The 18,676-nt window shown below is 42.1% G+C and overlaps 1 protein-coding gene across 1 annotated transcript in view; it reads left to right on the top strand.

The window, feature by feature from the left end:
- The window catches only part of LOC137421857 (uncharacterized), a 193,906-nt gene that overhangs the window by 164,199 nt on the left and 11,031 nt on the right, over window positions 1-18,676 (top strand). The window contains exons 23-30 of the mRNA XM_078772583.1: window positions 2,672-2,725; window positions 10,047-10,091; window positions 13,472-13,516; window positions 13,624-13,677; window positions 13,859-13,960; window positions 14,514-14,567; window positions 14,687-14,740; window positions 14,878-14,931. Coding sequence (XP_078628709.1) covers window positions 2,672-2,725; window positions 10,047-10,091; window positions 13,472-13,516; window positions 13,624-13,677; window positions 13,859-13,960; window positions 14,514-14,567; window positions 14,687-14,740; window positions 14,878-14,931 — 462 coding nt within the window. The remainder of the gene's footprint in view (window positions 1-2,671; window positions 2,726-10,046; window positions 10,092-13,471; window positions 13,517-13,623; window positions 13,678-13,858; window positions 13,961-14,513; window positions 14,568-14,686; window positions 14,741-14,877; window positions 14,932-18,676) is intronic.

Here is an 18,676-nt window from a genome sequence, read left to right as displayed (position 1 = left end):
TACAGTCTTGGGTGGTGAATATAGGCATTACAGTCTCGGGTACTGAATATAGGCATTACAGTCTTGGGTTGTGAATATTGGCATTACAGTCTTGGTTCGTGAATATAGGCATTACAGTCTTGGGTGGTGAATATAGGCATTACAGTCTCGGGTACTGAATATAGACATTACAGTGTTGGGTCATGAATATAGGCATTACAGTCTTGGGTGGTGAATATAGGCATTACAGTCTTGGGTAGTGGATGTAGGCATTACAGTCTTGGGTAGTGAATATAGGCATTACAGTCTTGGGTACTGAATATAGGCATCACAGTCTCGGGTCGTGAATATTGGCATTACAGTCTTGGGTAGTGAATATAGGCATTAAAGTCTTGGGTCGTGAATATAGGCATTACAGTCTTGGGTAGTGAATTTAGGCATTACAGTCTTGGGTCGTGAATATAGGCTTTACAGTCTTGGGTAGTGAATATAGGCATTACAGTCTTGGGTCATGAATATAGGCATTACAGTCTTAGGTCGTGAATATAGGCATTACAGTCTTGGGTAGTGAATATAGGCATTACAGTCTTAGGTCGTGAATATAGGCATTACAGTCTTGGGTCGTGAATATTGGCATTACAGTCTTGGGTCGTGAATATAGGCATTACAGTCTTGGGTAGTGAATATAGGCATTACAGTCTTGGGTAGTGAATAGAGGCATTACAGTCTTGGGTACTGAATATAGGCATTACAGTCTTGGGTCGTGTATATAGGCATTACAGTCTCGGGTAGTGAATGTAGGCATTACAGTCTTGGGCTGTGAATATAGGCATTACAGTCTTTGGTAGTGAATATAGGCATTACAGTCTTGGGTAGTGAATATAGGCATTGCAGTCTCGGGTCGTGAATATTGGCGTTACAGTCTTGGGTAGTGAATATAGGCATTACAGTCTTGGGTCGTGAATGTAGAAATTAGTCTCGGGTAGTGAATATAGGCATTACAGTCTCGGGTAGTGAATATAGGCATTACAGTCTCGGGTCGTGAATATTGGCATTACAGTCTTGGGTAGTGAATATAGGCATTACAGTCTTGGGTCGTGAATGTAGAAATTAGTCTCGGGTAGTGAATATAGGCATTACAGTCTCGGGTAGTGAATGTAGGAATTATTCTCGGGTAGTGAATGTAGAAATTACAGTCTCGGGTAGTGAATGTAGAAATTACAGTCTTGGGTCGTGAATGTAGATATTAGTCTCGGGTAGTGAATATAGGCATTACAGTCTTCAGTAGTGAATGTAGGAATTAGTCTCGGGTAGTGAATGTAGGAATTACAGTCTTGGGTCGTGAATGTAGAAATCAGTCTTGGGTAGTGAATATAGGCATTGCAGTCTCGGGTAGTGAATGTAGAAATTACATTCTTGGGTCGTGAATGTAGAAATTAGTCTCGGGTAGTGAATATAGGCATTACAGTCTTGGGTCGTGAATGTAGGCATTACAGTCTTGGGTACTGAATATAGGCATTACAGTCTTGGGTTGTGAATATATGCATTACAGTCTCAGGTAGTGAATATAGGCATTACAGTCTTGGGTCGTGAATATAGGCATTACAGTCTTGGGTACTGAATATAGGCATTACAGTCTTGGGTCGTAAATATAGGCATTACAGTCTTGGGTCGTGAATATAGGCATTACAGTCTTGGGTACTGAATATAGGCATTACAGTCTTGGGTCGTGAATATAGGCATTACAGTCTTGGGTCGTGAATATAGGCATTACAGTCTTGGGTCGTGAATATAGGCATTGCAGTCTTGGGTCGTGAATGTAGAAATTAGTCTCGGGTAGTGAATATAGGCATTTCAGTCTTGGGTCGTGAATGTAGAAATTAGTCTTGGGTTGTGAATATAGGCATTACAGTCTTCAGTAGTGAATGTATGAATTACAGTCTTGGGTCGTGAATGTAGGTATTAGTCTCGGGTAGTGAATATAGGCATTACAGTCTTTGGTAGTGAATGTAGGAATTACAGTCTCGGGTAGTGAATGTAGGAATTACAGTCTTGGGTCTTGAATGTAGAAATTACAGTCTTGGGTCGTGAATGTAGAAATTAGTCTCGGGTAGTGAATATAGGCATTACAGTCTTGGGTCGTGAATGTAGAAATTAGTCTCGGGCAGTGAATATGGGCATTACAGTCTTGGGTCGTGAATGTAGAAATTAGTCTCAGGTAGTGAATATAGGCATTACAGTCTTGGGTCGTGAATGTAGAAATTAGTCTCAGGTAGTGAATATAGGCATTACAGTCTTGGGTCGTGAATGTAGAAATTAGTCTCGGGTAGTGAATATAGGCATTACAGTCTTCGGTAGTGAATGTAGGAATTACAGTCTTGGGCCGGGAATGTAGAAATCAGTCTTGGGTAGTGAATATAGGCATTACAGTATCAGGTAGTGAATGTAGAAATTACAGTCTCGGTCGTGAATGTACGAATTACAGTGTCCGGTAGTGAATGTACGAATTACAGTCCCTGGTGGTGAAGGTAGGGAATACCTTGGGGTTGTGAACGGGATAATTACATGTAATCTTATATGGAATGAATCCAGAGGTATACACATGTGGTGTTACTTGTAAAGTATTATGAAGTAAAACCATTGCATTTGTTCAGCACCAGTAATAATTTTGTCATCTTTTTGTTTTCTTTAGGGTTTTCCAGGTTTTCCAACTTTTCTTTCCATGGGTGATTCTATTGCTAGTCAAGTAAGTGGCAAACTATCATTCAAGTTTTTTGGCTTAATCATCACAATATTTGTTTTTGTCCTGACATGTTTTATTATCCTTCCCATGATATTGATGTGTCAGATATTTCAGAAGCCTAGTTCAGGTCCATTATCCATTGGCCTTGTTTTTCATGCACGAGGTGATTATTTTCTTTTGAGGTTACTACTACTACTACTACTACTACTACTACTACTACTACTACTACTGCGTCGAGCTAGAATACGATCACTCAAAACCCTGTTCAACACATATATTCCTTTGGGGAATAAAAAATGTCTTGTTAGATTTTTGACCATACTGAGGCATTGTACTTCAACATGTGAGGTCAGCCAATGTGCCATAAGGTTGTATTGGTTCACGAGTTATCAAGTAACCACTATATTTGTCATGTGTGTGCGTCTGTCTGTGTGTGTGTCTGTCTGTCTGCAGCATAACTACCCGATGATATCATCCGATCTTGATGAAACTTGGGTGGGAGGTTGATATCATGATCTAGTTGTGTCCTGCCTGGAGTGGGCGTATTGCGCCCATTGTGGGCTGAGCCATGCCCGAAAAAGATGTCTTTTTAGGGGGTAATCGATTTCAACCTACATCTTCTCCGAGGAGTTTGGTGGAATCTGACAGGGGTTTCGATATTTGGTTCGGCCAATGTAATGTGTCCAGCCCCATGGAGCTCGATTTTTCATTTTTCTTTTTTTCTCATTTTTTTTTAAAAATGTTTTTTTTAAAATTTCATTTTCACCGAATTTTCGGTATTGTGTAGCTAACTAACCTCATAACTGATTATACATTATTTTCTATCTCATTTCAAGGGCAGTAACCTTCATTTTGACATTTCCGGGCCTGGCCTGTCCGTGCCTATTTCGGTTCCAGTCCGTCCTTCGTCATTGAATACCGCTCGCTCGTGAACCATCGTCGTCTCCTGACTTGTTTTCCTTTTTTTCAATTAAACTTCTCATATATATTTTTTTTGCATGGATGTAATAGTTATCAAGTTACCTGAGGAAAATTCGACTGTCATTTTTGGAGAAATGTCCCTCAAAGAAAAGAAAAAAAAAAAAAAAAAATCGTAATGATATCACCATCTCCCAATATTAAAAATAGACATGACTCTCAGGCAATAGGGTGGTGCTCAAAATAATTTTTAAAAATTATTTACTGGGACATGGCTTTATGTTGTTCCGTTTGTTCCAAAATGAAAAGACACCAAATATGAAAGCAATCTGATTTTATTTAGGGGTGCCACATCAGCCTTCAAACTAAAGGTGTCTACAAAACTTTTCTATATATGGATCGAAAGCAAAACCAGAAGTTTGTTTAATGAAAATCCACCCTCCACTCACTTTCTTTGTATTCTAGCAAACACAAGTTACAATAGCTGCACAAATAGCACTATATTGCTATGAAAACTCAAATTCAATGATAACAATCCAAATGTTCAGTTCATAAAATGAAGAGACACCATATCACATAATATTAAAAAACTCAAATATAATGAGAAATATAACTCCTATTTCTGGGCCTGTTTCACCACTGTTGCCTTCTTGGCATCGGGGTACATCTTCCTGTGAGCAGCAACAACTTGGAGCAGAGCTTGCTTTTGCTCTTCATCCTTTGTAAGGAGCTTATTGTAGTCTTGTATCAATGCGACACCCCTTTCTGCCCTGTCGTTCACCACGACTAAGCCACTGGCGGCTTTCTTTGCTTCCTGAAAGCTGGTTTCTTGCTCCCATGAACCAGGATCCTTATCCATCCAATCAGTTGGGGTCCCTAGGATGCTGAAGAAATGCTTGGTGTGTTTTGTTATGAGGCCAGCGATTGACAGGGCGGTTCCTCGTTTGATAGCTGATCTCTTTGGAGAGGGGTTTTCACCGTCATTTTTCAATGCTTCAATCATATTGATCTTGCTTTCTTTGTCAATTCTGGTGTCAAAGAATGCAAATGCCACTAGTACTGGGCTCATGTACCACGTGTGGCGGCCAAGTGCCTTCAAGGCTGCCTGAGCCATCTTCTGATTGATTTGTTCAAACTTTTCCAACTTCTTGAAGAGGTTAATGTCATTCAGGGGAGCCTCAATAGCTTGTGGAGCCCGAAACCAAGCCTGTACATACACAAGGCAGACAAAAATGTTGAAGGCTCGGAGTTCTCTCGCCTCTCGAAGTGTCAAGTGGAACTCTGACCGAAACATGAACACCTGTAGTGAATATAGTGCTTTTTCCATCCATCTGGCTCTGTGCATTGCTCCTGGAGCCATGATCCGGATTCCACGAGGTGGGATTCCTCCCATGTAGATGACAGTCAGTTCTAGGAGTTCACGATAATCATCTCGTGGCTGCTGATCTTTCAAACACGCAAGAACGTTTTTGCTTCCAACACAGTGTCTACAGATCCCATTGAAGCCTTCCTCTCTGAGAATTGATCGTGAAGAAACTTCCTGTCCTCAGGGTTGGTGATTATGGCCTCCGAATCTGCATGCCTAAGATCAAACGTCCTCTCCAAGGAGGCCTTGAAGGATGCTTCCTTTTTCTCTTGGGTCGCACCACCCCGCTTTGCACCTTTTTGGAGGCTCCTCCATTCTTCATATAGCCTCTCCAAACGATGGATGCAGTGCTGCTTCGTCGTTGTAGGTAGGTGAGCTTTTCCCCAGAACTTCACAACCTCTTCAATGGTGAGGGTTGCACTCTCCCGGGCAATGCGATTCTCCTTCTTCAGGTGATGGAAAAACAGGACAAGAGATTGATGCACAGTCGGGAGCTTGGCACCTTTGATGGCATCTCCAGAAGTGGACCCAATGAGATACACATTATCCTGAGCCCGAGTTTTCAATGAAACACTGGTACTAGCGCATGCCATATCTGCAAAATAAGCAAGAATGTGGGTAAAATCCTGTTAATTCTTACTCCACAGGGTCACTCTCTACAAAAGAGCCACAGTCAATAAGTTAGGCCTACATATTACACACTAAAAAAGCATACCCCTGACCCCGGGAACCTGTACAAAACATGCATGAAAATTGCCCAGATAGTGATCATAGGAAGTCTCAAAACTGTATGTATAATATATTGTATATATATAATGTATAATGTGTATTTATGTATATTTATTATTTAATGTATATTTACTATATATTTATTTTTAATATTATATTTAATGTATATAAATAATTATGTATTTATTTTGTGTATATACAGCCCAAAAAATGGGAATTCCTATTTTTGCATGGGGGAAAATTCATCACTGATGTGGCACCCCTAAATATTATTGGATTCCATTCAAATTTGGTGTGGTTTCCTTTGACACCAAAAGGAACACAAATAGACCATGTCCCGGAGAAGATCTGCATTTTGATTTTTTGAAGCCCACCCTATCAGGCAATCATTGTTTTAAATGCTTTTGTAAAACTAGCAGAGGTACTCGGCATTGCCTCCTTCCACCCTTTCCCTCCGTCTTCCCACAAAGGTACCTGGCATTGCCCAGAATCTAACATACATCGATTGAACTACCACAATTAAACATATTTAGAAACAAACATTTTATTTATTAAGCTGCAAAATATTGAACAGAAATATCAACAAAATTGGACACATTATATTATAATACTTTTGGGAAGACAATATTAAATGTTTTTCTATCAAGGGTCAGAACATGTACTATATTCGGATCAAAATTGCTTGTTTAAAATTTTCGCAGAGTGTATATATGGAGAAGTTACCTAAGGTGGTAACACTTTTACTACATACTCTTCTTTCACAGTTATGTTGTTAGATAAGCAGTTTTACCTTGAAATTGATGTATAGGTTGTGTTTGTACTGTTTTCGGTTTTTGAATAATTAGTGATTAGCGCATTTGAGAGTTCATGTGACTCCTTTGCCGATCTTACCATTCGATTAAAAAAAAAATTCACATCTACTACCATATTTGATGATTGGAGCTCACCGTCTCACTAATTATATAGGTATATGGGTTGAAATCCCAAAAGTATTTGTGCTTTCTATAAAGCATTGAATATATGGATCTACCCTCGGAGATTGTGACGGATGATGACTCGCTTGTGTTATTAGTTATGAATTGTGTGAAAATGACTGTTTAAAACCCGTAGTACTGGTAAGGTGCATTGTGGTTAAAAAAAAAAGTGATCCTATAAATTTTTGTCGCAATTAACCTTGTGCGCTCAGAGGAATAGGGAAAATCGCATCGCTCCCAGCTCATAATTGTGAAAACTATAGCACCTCAAAACGTATGTATACAGTGATTCGTAGGTATGGTGATCAGGCATTCGATGGATGTGAGTGGGGAAAGTGAAAAAAAAAAAATTTGACCACTTTGTCAAACAGAAACCATTGCATCCTTTTCCAAGTCAAGGCATTGTTGAGCAGGCTGAAACAAAATGGCGGCTTAAGATCCCTTTAAGGTGACGGCTGGCTAACCAAGATGGTGTGCCGCTATGTTGGCAAGGCTTTGTGATGATAAGCACTTCCGAAATCATCTTCAACAAGGGTGTTCAAATGGACCCAAATACCCAGTTTTTATTCATGCACTACCTTGGAGTTCTCTTGATGTGCCTGAAAAGTTTTAGGTTTCATGGTTTTTGAGTTATGAAGGAGACACACTGACACACACACACACACACACGCACACACACACACACACACACACACACACACACACACACACACACACACACACACACACACACATTCTCTTTTATTATCATAGATAAGATAGTTATCTGCAGCAGAGATCTGAGTTTCCGGATGAAATAGGCTTTTGTGTTCTCTTCCTTTTGACTATGTGGAGGTGCTGCTGATATAATTGCTGTATGGATAGCACAAAGATAATATAGGGAGGTATGGGGGAGGAGGGAGCTGTATTATCCCATCCATAAGGATAGATTCTTTACTAGTTGCTAAAATTGGCAAATTGATTTGATACATTTTATTTGCTTGGGGAAACTTATTTGCACAAGAAACACTTTCCGGTTCATTTGGAGATATTATATCTGGTGGCTCATCGGTGAGGACGTGAGATTGATCTCCTAGAAGTTGCGCGTTAAAACCTGGCTGAAGGCACGGGTATCAGGAATTCTGATTCCAAGCTCCTGGGAACCGAGCGACTCTCAATCTGCCATTTGTCATGTTCCTATTGCTTTGAAAGGAAAATCCCAGCTGGCTCATTTATATCCTTAACCGAGCATGTTTTGGGCGACTCTTGCCCTCGGTGTAATTTGGGACGCATGCTAATTTGTTCCCTATCAAAGGTAATTAATTGCCCAAAACCTGGATAACCGTTAAATATGGACCCTTCATCCACAGCACGGTGTTTCTTGGATGAAGTAATCCGGAGCTTACATTTTAAAATAATCGACCATTATTCATCGATATCATATGATGTGGCGAGGGAAATGAATCGATCCATCAGAGCAGCAAAGCTTGAAGCGGAGCACGGAATTCTTGAGTTGGAAAGTACCATTTACCACCTTCACTTTCATCTCCTACACAGCCCACAAGGAAAGTTTACAACAACTTTTAATCACAAACCACTTTAAGTTCCTTTTCATTTGTCCATCAGAGCCTTGGTGATGAGAGGCCTTTTCCAGACATACACATTCCTACGGGAGAGAAGGTGTGGTTACCTGCCTTTGCACGTGCATCTATTGTGTGAGAATAGGATAAGGGTTTACATTGTGCAATCCATGCATGAATTACTACTACTAATGCTACTACCACTACTGCTACTACTGCTATTACTACAACGACTACCACTACTGCTACTACTGCTATTACTACAACGACTACCACTACTGCTACTACTGCTATTACTACAACTACTACCACTACTGCTATTACTGCTATTACTACAACTACTACCACTACTGCTACTACTGTTATTTCTGATACCACCACTACTACTACTACGAATGCTACTACCACTACTGCTACTACTGCTACTACTGCTATTACTACAACTACTACCACTACTGCTATTACTGCTATTACTACAACTACTACCACTACTGCTACTACTGCTATTACTACAACTACTACCACTACTGCTACTACTGCTATTACTACAACTACTACCACTACTGCTACTACTGCTATTACTACAACGACTACCACTACTGCTACTACTGCTATTACTACAACTACTACCACTACTGCTACTACTGCTATTACTACAACTACTACCACTACTGCTATTACTGCTATTACTACAACTACTACCACTACTGCTACTACTGTTATTTCTGATACCACTACTACTCCTACTACTAATGCTACTACCACTACTGCTACTACTACTGCTACAGCTACTACTACTACTACTACTACTACTACTACTACTACTACTACTACTACTACTACTACTACTACAACTACTACTGCTACTACTACTGCTACTACTACTGCTACTACTACTACTACTGCTACAGCTACTGCTACTACTACTGCTACAACTACTACTACTACTACTACTACTACTACTGCTACTACAACTGCTACTATTACTGCTACTACTACTGCTACAGCTACTGCTACTACTGCTACTGCTACTGCTACTTTAATGGCCCATATTATTATTTCCACTTTGTGGTGTCAGCCTGAGAAGATTTTTCGGTCAAGTCTTTTTATGAACGAGTTGACTTTTATGAATCAGCTGGTACTTGGCTGAAGGTGAATTGGATGTGAATTTGTAAATTATTTACGATGCTGGTGATAACTTGCCTACTCGTTACAAAATACATCGAGGGATTTTTAACATGCTCTGGCTAATGTTAGTAGACATCGGCATCCGGGCTCAACATCCTTCTGGGGGACAATGCACTTTTTGATGCAATACCTAATTCCCCACAAATTACATTTGAAAAGTTTATCGTCGGGTCGGGAATCTAACCCAGGCTGCCCAGCTTACAGGTAAATGGGCATACCATTAGCCTAGGCTATCCTGCCTCCCCATGTATGTAGGTCATTAATTTGTAATATTGCTTAATAACATTTAATAAATTGATGTAAATGAACAATCAAGTTATACATAGCGAGAGAAGTTACATGTGACTGTCCTTAAATTGTATTTGCTCAAGACGATTTCTTATGGGACTCCTCACATAAGCCATGTCGTTTGTGATGACATGCTCAGGTGTTGATCAGGTTTTCCAAGTGTTTGTCAGCAGTTCATTTGTGAAATCTCCTTGGATGTTTTGTGCCATGTGGTGCTTGTCCTGGTTTCCTGGAACACCTGTAAAGTGCAACACAACACTCATTGGAAACTTTGTTTTCTGCTCATACTCCCTTTGTTCCAGGGTGACAGTGGTGAGAGTGGAATTCCAGGTCTTCCAGGGTCTCAGGTAAATTTTCTGTTCCCAACATTTCCCTTTGGAACAACATAATTGCAGGATGGAAGAATTTATTTATTTTTGTTTACACAGAATCGAGTCTCGTGTAAGAGCTAACACATTGAACATGCACATACACATAGAACATACAACGAAGGGAGCGGGAGACAAGAGGGGGGAAGAGAGGGAAGCGCACAAGTGCAAGCACAACAGGGAAGCACAAACCAAAAGCGACGTTGGTAGATCTGTGGAAGGGGGCGGGGGGCTGGGGGAGGAGGGAGGAGTGCATGGTGTAAAGCAAATGACCACTACAAGGAATTTCAGGAAAGAAGTTGGGGATTGAAAGAGGCGGATTTGGGGTGTTTTAACGGGGGTAGAAAAGATCAAGGTTTTGGATGGGGAAAGATAAGAGATGGTGGTGAATAGCTGTTTCAAAGACCTGGAGGGAGGAGAGGGATTGAAGAGAGAGTGGGAGATTGTTCCAGAGGTGGGAGAAAAGAGGAATGAAAGAGTGAAGGTGAGCATAGAGTTTTGATTTTGGCAGTTTCAGCAGAAGAGGGTTTCTGGCACATCTTGTGTGTCCTGCAGGAGTATTTGGGGAGCAGGGCACAGAAAGAGCAGGGGGGAGCAAGGCCGGAGAGGAGTCGGTAGAAGACAGAAAGACTGCCTACCTGCCTGCGGTGAGAAAGAGAAAGGCCCTCAGAATCAGCTTCATCACGGGAGATAACAATGATTCTGAAAGCTTTGGTTTCAACAGTGTGAAGCTGAGCTAGGTGTGAGGCAGGAGCACCTGTGAGGCAGAGGGGAGAGCAGTATTCCATTGAGCTGCGGATGAAAGCCTTGTATGTGGTGAGGAGCTCAGAAGTGCAAAGAAAGGACTTCACATGAAGGAGGATGACCAGTCGGCGACTGGCTTTGGGGGCCAGCTTGTAAATGTGGTTTTCCCAGGAAAGATCATGGCAGATAGTGAGACCCAACAGCTTGAGTGACAGAACTTCTTCAAGAGGATTGTTCAGAAAATTGATGGGAGGATTTTCCAGATGGTCTTTTCGGAGAGACAAAGTGAGAGTGTGAGATTTGTCAGGATTGAAAGACATGTTCCACTTGTTTAACCAGTTTGTGATTTTATCCAGGTCTGCAGAAAGTGAAGAGGCTGCTGCCTGCCGATCTGAGGGATGGGATATGGAGCGGCACAGAGTGGAGTCATCAGCAAAGAGATAGAGAGGATTTTCCAGAGAGTCGGAAAGATCATTAAAGGAGACCAGAAAAAGCACAGGGCCCAGAACACTGCCTTGTGGAACTCCAGCCTGAACAGGAAGGGGAGATGAGAGAATTCCATTCAGGGCCACATGTTGACTGCAACCAGAGATGAAGTCCGCAAGCCATGCGTGGAGGTTTCCATGGATGCCATAGGAGGAGAGTTTGGTGAGCAGAGCTGGGTGCCAGACCGTATCGAAGGCACGAGATATGTCAAGGGAGACGGCTCTGATTTCCGTTTTGGCGTTGATGGCCTCCATCCATTGTTGATACAGCAGAAGCAGCATGTCCAGAGTATAATGATCTGGTCTGAATCCAAATTGATGATCCGAAATCAAGCCATTGGAGAAGAGAAAGGATTTGATGTCAGAAGCGATGATGGATTCCATGACCTTGCTGATTATTGGGAGCAAGCTGATTGGTCTGTAGTTGCAAGTATATATTTTTGCACCTTTTTGTGTAAAGTGGTAATGTTGGCTGATTTCCAAGCTGATGGCAGATGACCTTGAGAAAAAGAAAGGGTGAAGAGAACAGAGAGCAGGTGTGAAAGAGCGGCAGAGCAGGATTTTAGGACTTGTGGGCTGATGCCGTCTGGTCCAGTTGCAGAATCAGAGTCGAGGTTTGACAAAAACTTCTCCACCTTGTCAGGAGAGAAGGACACAGAGTCCAGGAGCAGCTGGGTTCGACTGGGTAAGGTGGGAACAGAGAGAGATGGGTTTGGACACAAGATTTTGAGGCAAACACTAGAGTTGAGGCATTCGGCTTTGTCACGTGCGGTGTCAGCTGTGTAGTCGTTTGAGGTAAGGGATGGGATGGAGGGAGAACAAACACCAGAAACATTCAATCTCCAGGCGCTGCATGACATCATCGCCCGGCAGGCGAAGGGGGCCTTGCGATGACACCCCAAAAAGGCGTATTGAGTTTTCACTCCGTGTTCTTTCTTTCTTGCTTGTTTGTTTTCTTGTTTGTCCAGGCGATATCTCAACCATCCTTTGAGCTAGGAAACTGAAATTTGGGCACAATTGTGAACACGTGCTTTGGCAAAAACGATATTTTATTATATTTGATTAATCAATTAATTGTTTAATTATTTAATTAACATTGATTTATTAAGTAGTTATTTATTTTCTTTCTCATCTGGGCAATATCTCAGGCACCTTTTGAGCTTGGAAGCTGATATTTGGACATGACAATGACCAAGTGATTTGGCTGTAAAGGGTATTTTTGTTTTATTTATTAATCAATGAATCGATTGATTATTAAATTTTTCGATGAATTAATTTTGAAAAAGTTACACATAGAGATGAAACTGGTGGTTTAGGTCTGCAATTAGTCAATTGATTAAGAAACAAATTATTTTACGTTTATTATTTATTTATTTGAATTACGCAATCAATCAAATCAAGAGCCTGGTGTTGGCTTAGCGGTTAGGGTGCCGGCTTGGGATCCTAGGATCCTGGGTTCGAATCTCGATCGATCGCTGAATTAACGCCGGGGGGGGGGTTGACTCAGTCTGTCATCCTTCCGAGGTCGGCAAATTGAGCACCAGCTTGCTGGGATGAATGATCATGGTGTGTACCCCGGTTTAGAATAGGTACACCGTATCCCTGCGCATCGTAAGAGGCGACCAAGGGTTGGTGTCAGGAAGGGCATCCGGCCATAAAAAAACATTGCCTCAAACAGGGAACCATGATTGTCATGGGGCCCGCAAGGCTAACCCCCACTCTATCGGGGGAAATGGCCTTAAAACGATCATTCATTCATTCATTTCATTCAATCAATCAATCAATTATTTTACAGCCCCGGCAAAAGCGCCCCGGCAATGTCACATGCTGGAGAAAATGTTATTTATTTATTTGTCATGGGGGCGGTGCACTTTGAATGTAGGTAGCTCTCGGTACCTGTTAATTTTCTCAATCAAGCCGTCACCATCTTTACACTCTCCCTCCCACCCCCACCCATCTTCCATACTTACATAACAAATACACAGTCCCCAATATGATTGTTGATTCACAGACAACGATCGATCTAAACTATCGGTGACATAATGAACGGTTTTTTTTGCTTTTTTTGAAAGCTCTTTTTGAATCGTTAAAATAAATGAATGTCCAATTATTATATGCATTTCTTATTAGGGCATTCCTGGAAATGATGGACAGCAGGGGATGCCAGGAGACAAGGTACGCACACCCTTTGCTATATCCCACTGATGAAATAGTCAACCATCAATGCACACCCCTTCTCCACCACTCAATGAAACCAACATTGTTTGTGATATTACCCACAGGGCATTAAGGGAGATCCTGGAATAGCTGGTGTTCCTGGTAATGATGGCAAGCCGGTAGGTTTTCCTAAAAAATACTCTTTATCGGTGGATGTAAACAAATAGGTGAATCTTTGCATTGCTGTGGCTTCCTCATTGCATATCAACTTTATTAACACTTGTGTAATTGATTAAATGTCATTATTGTCTTTAATTCGACAGTTTATGTGTATGACCTCCTAATGTGATTCCCTGAAAGTGTCCTTATTTATTATATCTGAAATGGCTCAAAACCCTTTCACTTTTGAGTTTGCAGGGCTCGAGAGGCCTACCTGGACAACAGGGAGAAAATGGCTCAAAGGTGAGATTAAAATGTAGGTAATTATTGTGGTGTGAGTAGGTGGGATTTAGTTTTTACTTTTTTAAAGGGGGAAAAATTTGCAAGGAACTTGCACACAGGAGGAGGGGCATTTGGCCCATCATGCCTGTGCTTCATCCCCAACCCATCATTTTGATATATCAGTCTATTTATTCATCGTCTGTGATGATTACCCAATCTTTACAATTTACCATTGATCTAGTTTGGCAAGCATTTCATCCGTACAAATAAAGTAGCTGTATTTAACTTATCTGAGATAAATTGACCCACTCACTGATAGAGAAATTTCTTTCTATAATTTTTTTATCCAAAAACATGTATCAGAAAAAAGTTCAACAGTTATTCGCTGAAATTTCAAAGAAAACAAACGCACATCTCAAATTAGATGGTGACGTCACAATTGAAAATGGAGAAAATGCTAATCAGAGACCACAGTGTTTGGTGTTCTTCAAGGAGTCCTTGTGCCGGTACTTGTGTGTGTGTGTTGATTGCCATCGAATCTGGAAACATCTTTTTCAATCACTTCGTCTTTCAGGGCAACACAGGCCTCATGGGATTTTCCGGGGAACAAGGACCTAAAGGAGATAAGGTGATGGGAACATCTTTAATGGGTGGTTGGTTGAAGCTACACAATGATCTGCATTACTTACCGTAACACTATCAAGACAAGGTTTTCGGCTCTATTGAACCATTTGCTGTTACGTTTAGGGCGAGATTGGCAATCTTGGCTCTTCTGGAATTCCTGGAAAGAAGGGGGAACGGGTAAGATTTGTCTTATTTGGGCGATAAATCCACGTGCGTCGGATTTTATGGCCGATTTTGAGTGAAGGTTCGAGCACTTGAGCATTATTGAACCTTCGTTTGTGTAAATCTAATCATCTTATCATGTGTTCCCACAGGGCGATTCAGGCCAGGCGGGTAGCAATGGGACGCGAGGCTCACCTGGGACAACGGTAGGTTTCGGCCTATCTCTGTGACCGCAATTTGGGTTAGAAGCCGGTGCGGGGCTGTCCACCCACACCAGATTTATATTCTTTGGTTGAGTTGGTGAGGGGTTATGGTAGGTGGAGGGGTTGGGATATAGGCAGCACAGACTTTTAATAGGTACAATTTAGTGCTCAACACAGCAGGCTTCCCTTAGGTAGACCAGTCCAGATAGGTCATGCTTCACTGACATCACAGGTACACCAGTCCAGGATTACACCCACACGAGAGGTCATTAGTGAGCCAGCTGGGATTTCACCAACAACTGAATTGTGATGTGATTGTAATTACTCTGAGTAGCTTGAGTTTCGGAATCTTAGAATCCAAATATTTAATAATACTGCTTTAAATCATCTTTGAGCCTCAGGTGCTGGCCCTCACTACGGAACCGTATTGTCTCGACCAATATCTTTCAATAAAGTATGATTATATCTGTCTAATTAAGCAACAACCTCTGTTTTAATACTTCCTATACTGCCTAATAATTATGCTTTTTATTGATGTAGGTCCTTGCACAACAGACAATGAAACATTTTATATATTGTTACGGTTGTGGGGGTAGATGATGAATCTCATAAGAAAGTTCAGAATGTGTAGATTAGCATGCTCCGTGTCGCGAAGAAGAAGAACTCACCTCGATCTGTATAGAATTAGATCGTATATGTGTCTCCATACGAGGGGTGGAGCTATGCTAATTAGTTAGGGCTTAAGCATAACCCTCAGTGTGTAATTTGCCCCTGTGATCTTCCCTCCGTCTTTATTACAATAAAAAAGCCAGCCAAACAACAACTATAACAAATGGACTCATTCGCGCACAGCGCCACCAGGGCTGACAGGGGCAGCGTTTGCCGATCAGCACGTAAATCCCGCCTCACAACCCCAACGTCATCTGAACATTCCTGAACGACGACTAGACTCCGCCCCCCGATGACTCGTAGCGAGGAGGCCACGCACCGGCCTTCATGATTGGTGGAGGCACGATGGGATGATTGGTACAGCTCGGTGATTGGACAGAGTGTGACATCAGCATGGAACATTCGAGAGCTGAAGGGAAAAAAAGACGCGTCTCGCCCTCTTGCCTCTTGCCTCTTGGTCTCTCTCTCGTCTGGCTCTCGTTTCGAGTGCACGCTGTTGTCCCGGGTGCGCTGGTGAGGAGACGTGTCAGGCCTTTGGGACTTTTCCAACGTGGAAGGAGGAGCGAGGAGGTGTTGGTTGACGGTGGTGCTCTGCAGAGAAGGAGGAGGTCGCGAGCAAAACAGAGGGATCCTGCGTGCTTGCCTCACGCCGGTGGCTGACTGCGGGTGCGATTCCGCGCCATCTTGTGCGTTTCCTGCGCGGTGGTTCGAGGTGACGACCAGCAAGCCTTACCAGCCATTTGGGGACACAAAGCTGAGTGCCGGCCGATTACCAAAACATTATTGATTTTCTTTCATTTTCTTTTCGCCTTGTTTGTGTACGAGTCTGAGTAGAGATGTCTCAATTAGGAATTTTCGTTTTTACCTCACCTTTCATTTTTATTTGCATTTGATTTATTTTCAGTAAATCATTTTTTATCGAATCTTACTTTTCATGTATTGTGTATTTTGCTGTCCCGTCTTTGTCTTTGTGTTTGTGGGTTCGGATAACCCTGTGTGGTTCTGATCAGATAAGGCTTCGAACCTTCCCATGCGTGTCACTAGCGGAGTTAAAGCTTCGTGTTGACCATACGTCAGCGCGGAGATCTTAATACCTGGTGATGCGACAAATATATACCAGGGTGGCCACAAAGACCCTATGCATGCAGTTCGAATTTAGTCAGAATTTATCTGTATGCTTCCCTCCATTCTCCGCACAAATTTGATTTTTTTTCTCCATGTTCTTCTGTATTTACTATTTGTTGATTTTTTCTTCAAGTCTCTATCGGAATGCTCATCAACACATCCAGGCTTAAATGGCTTCAATCCCAGATCCTTTTTCATTATTTTTTGGGCTATTGAGCATGGAATGTCTAACTCAGAAGATCTTTTTCGAGATGATTTGAGTGGTGATCTCGAGTAGGACGCTTCAATAATGTCCACATTGTGTTGACGTGATGCTGGACGACCAGAACCCTTCAAATCAAGGGCACTCCTTGTGGGAAAAGCCTTCTTCTCCCATGCTCGCATCGTGTCACGTGTCACGCTGGCTTATCGAACCTCTGCGAAAATATTGTCCTTATGTCTTCAAAACTTGCTCCTTCTTGCGCGTGGTCGTGATCCCAAACACAAGTAATCAGTGTCTCTTCTGTCGTGTACTCACGGTCATACTGAAGCCGTACCTGGAAAACAAATAAGTAACAGAGGACACACTATTACATGCATAGGGATTTTGTGGCCATGCTGTATATATTTATATATGTATATACATATATATATATATATATATATATATATATATATATATATATATATATATATATATATATATATATAGATATGTATATAATATATAAATTATTTATATTTATACGTACAGTCGGACCCAGCTATTCGTGGAATCCGCGTATTTGCGGTTGATAAAATGCGACATGTTTCTCTATTCGTGGAAAAATGTCCAGCGGATTCGTGGGCTTTTTTCTTTTCGCAGTTGTGTTCTGCGAAATTGCGGGGTTTTTTCCCCCATATTCGCGGCCATGTTTCGCGAATTTGCAGTTTTTCAGGTATGCAAAAAAAGAAATAACTTCTTCTATGAGCCGTGAGCATGACCTGCTTATACAGTACAGTACAGTACCGTACATTCACTGCCGTGTGCTTTGCGCCGACATTCGCGGGCCGCACTATAAGCGGGCTTTGTGGGATATCACACGAAATGTGTAAACAAGTCATCCTCCGCGAATTATTGAATGCAAACGCTTCATTAAATCGATTACAGTTTGCAATTTACTGTAAAGCATCATCAGTGATGCTACACAATGAAAACGTTTCGGTGGGATGTTCCATCGGCGACTAAAACAAGTCATCTTCCGCGAGGTATAGAATGCAAATGCTTCATTAAATCTATTGTTGAAATTAACAGATACGCTTGATATGGCATCATCCGATAACTTCCCGCACAAACAATGGGCTCCCACAGATACCCACAATGCTCGCAATCGTACATAATATACAGATTGTGTCCTCGATCTCGATCATTGTTTCGTCCCTTTGCTTTGACCTGTGGTTTTGATTCGCTCTGCTCATCGCTCAAATATGGCTCCCAAGCACAAGACCAGTGCCGGAGATGCGTCGACTACCAAGAGGCAGAAGAAAGTCATGAGCCTTAGCCAGAAAGTGGTGCTGCTCGACCGGCTTTCGAGAGGAGAGAGAGCGGCCTTTATTGGCAGGCATTACAGCTTCAACGAATCCACCGTTCGCTACATACGGAAGAAGGAGAAGGCGATTCGTGAGAAACTTTCAGCGAGCTCTGTATCGAGTACGAAGGTGGCCACCCATGTCTGGAATGTCCACATGGAAAGGATGGAGAAGACTCTTAGAATATGGATCGAGGACCACACGCAAACAAGGGACTTCATTCTGAAAACCATGATGCTGAACCGTTCCCCAAACCCGCTCATCGAGGACGAGTTGGACGCCATTCCAAAGGTTTCCGTGGAGAAGGAGGAGGCAGCCAGTAATGAGGAAGAGGTGCTGGGGTCCAACCTCACAGTCCAGTTCCTGGTCGAGTTGCTGCAGGACATGCGAGTGATTGTCGACAGGG

Source organism: Myxine glutinosa, chromosome 2 (assembly GCF_964187855.1).
Source record: "Myxine glutinosa chromosome 2, kmMyxGlut1.1, whole genome shotgun sequence".
Classification (NCBI taxonomy): Eukaryota; Metazoa; Chordata; class Myxini; order Myxiniformes; family Myxinidae; genus Myxine; species Myxine glutinosa.
The sequence above is the reverse complement of the archived record's forward strand: the minus strand, read 5'-3'. Positions and strand labels throughout refer to the sequence as shown.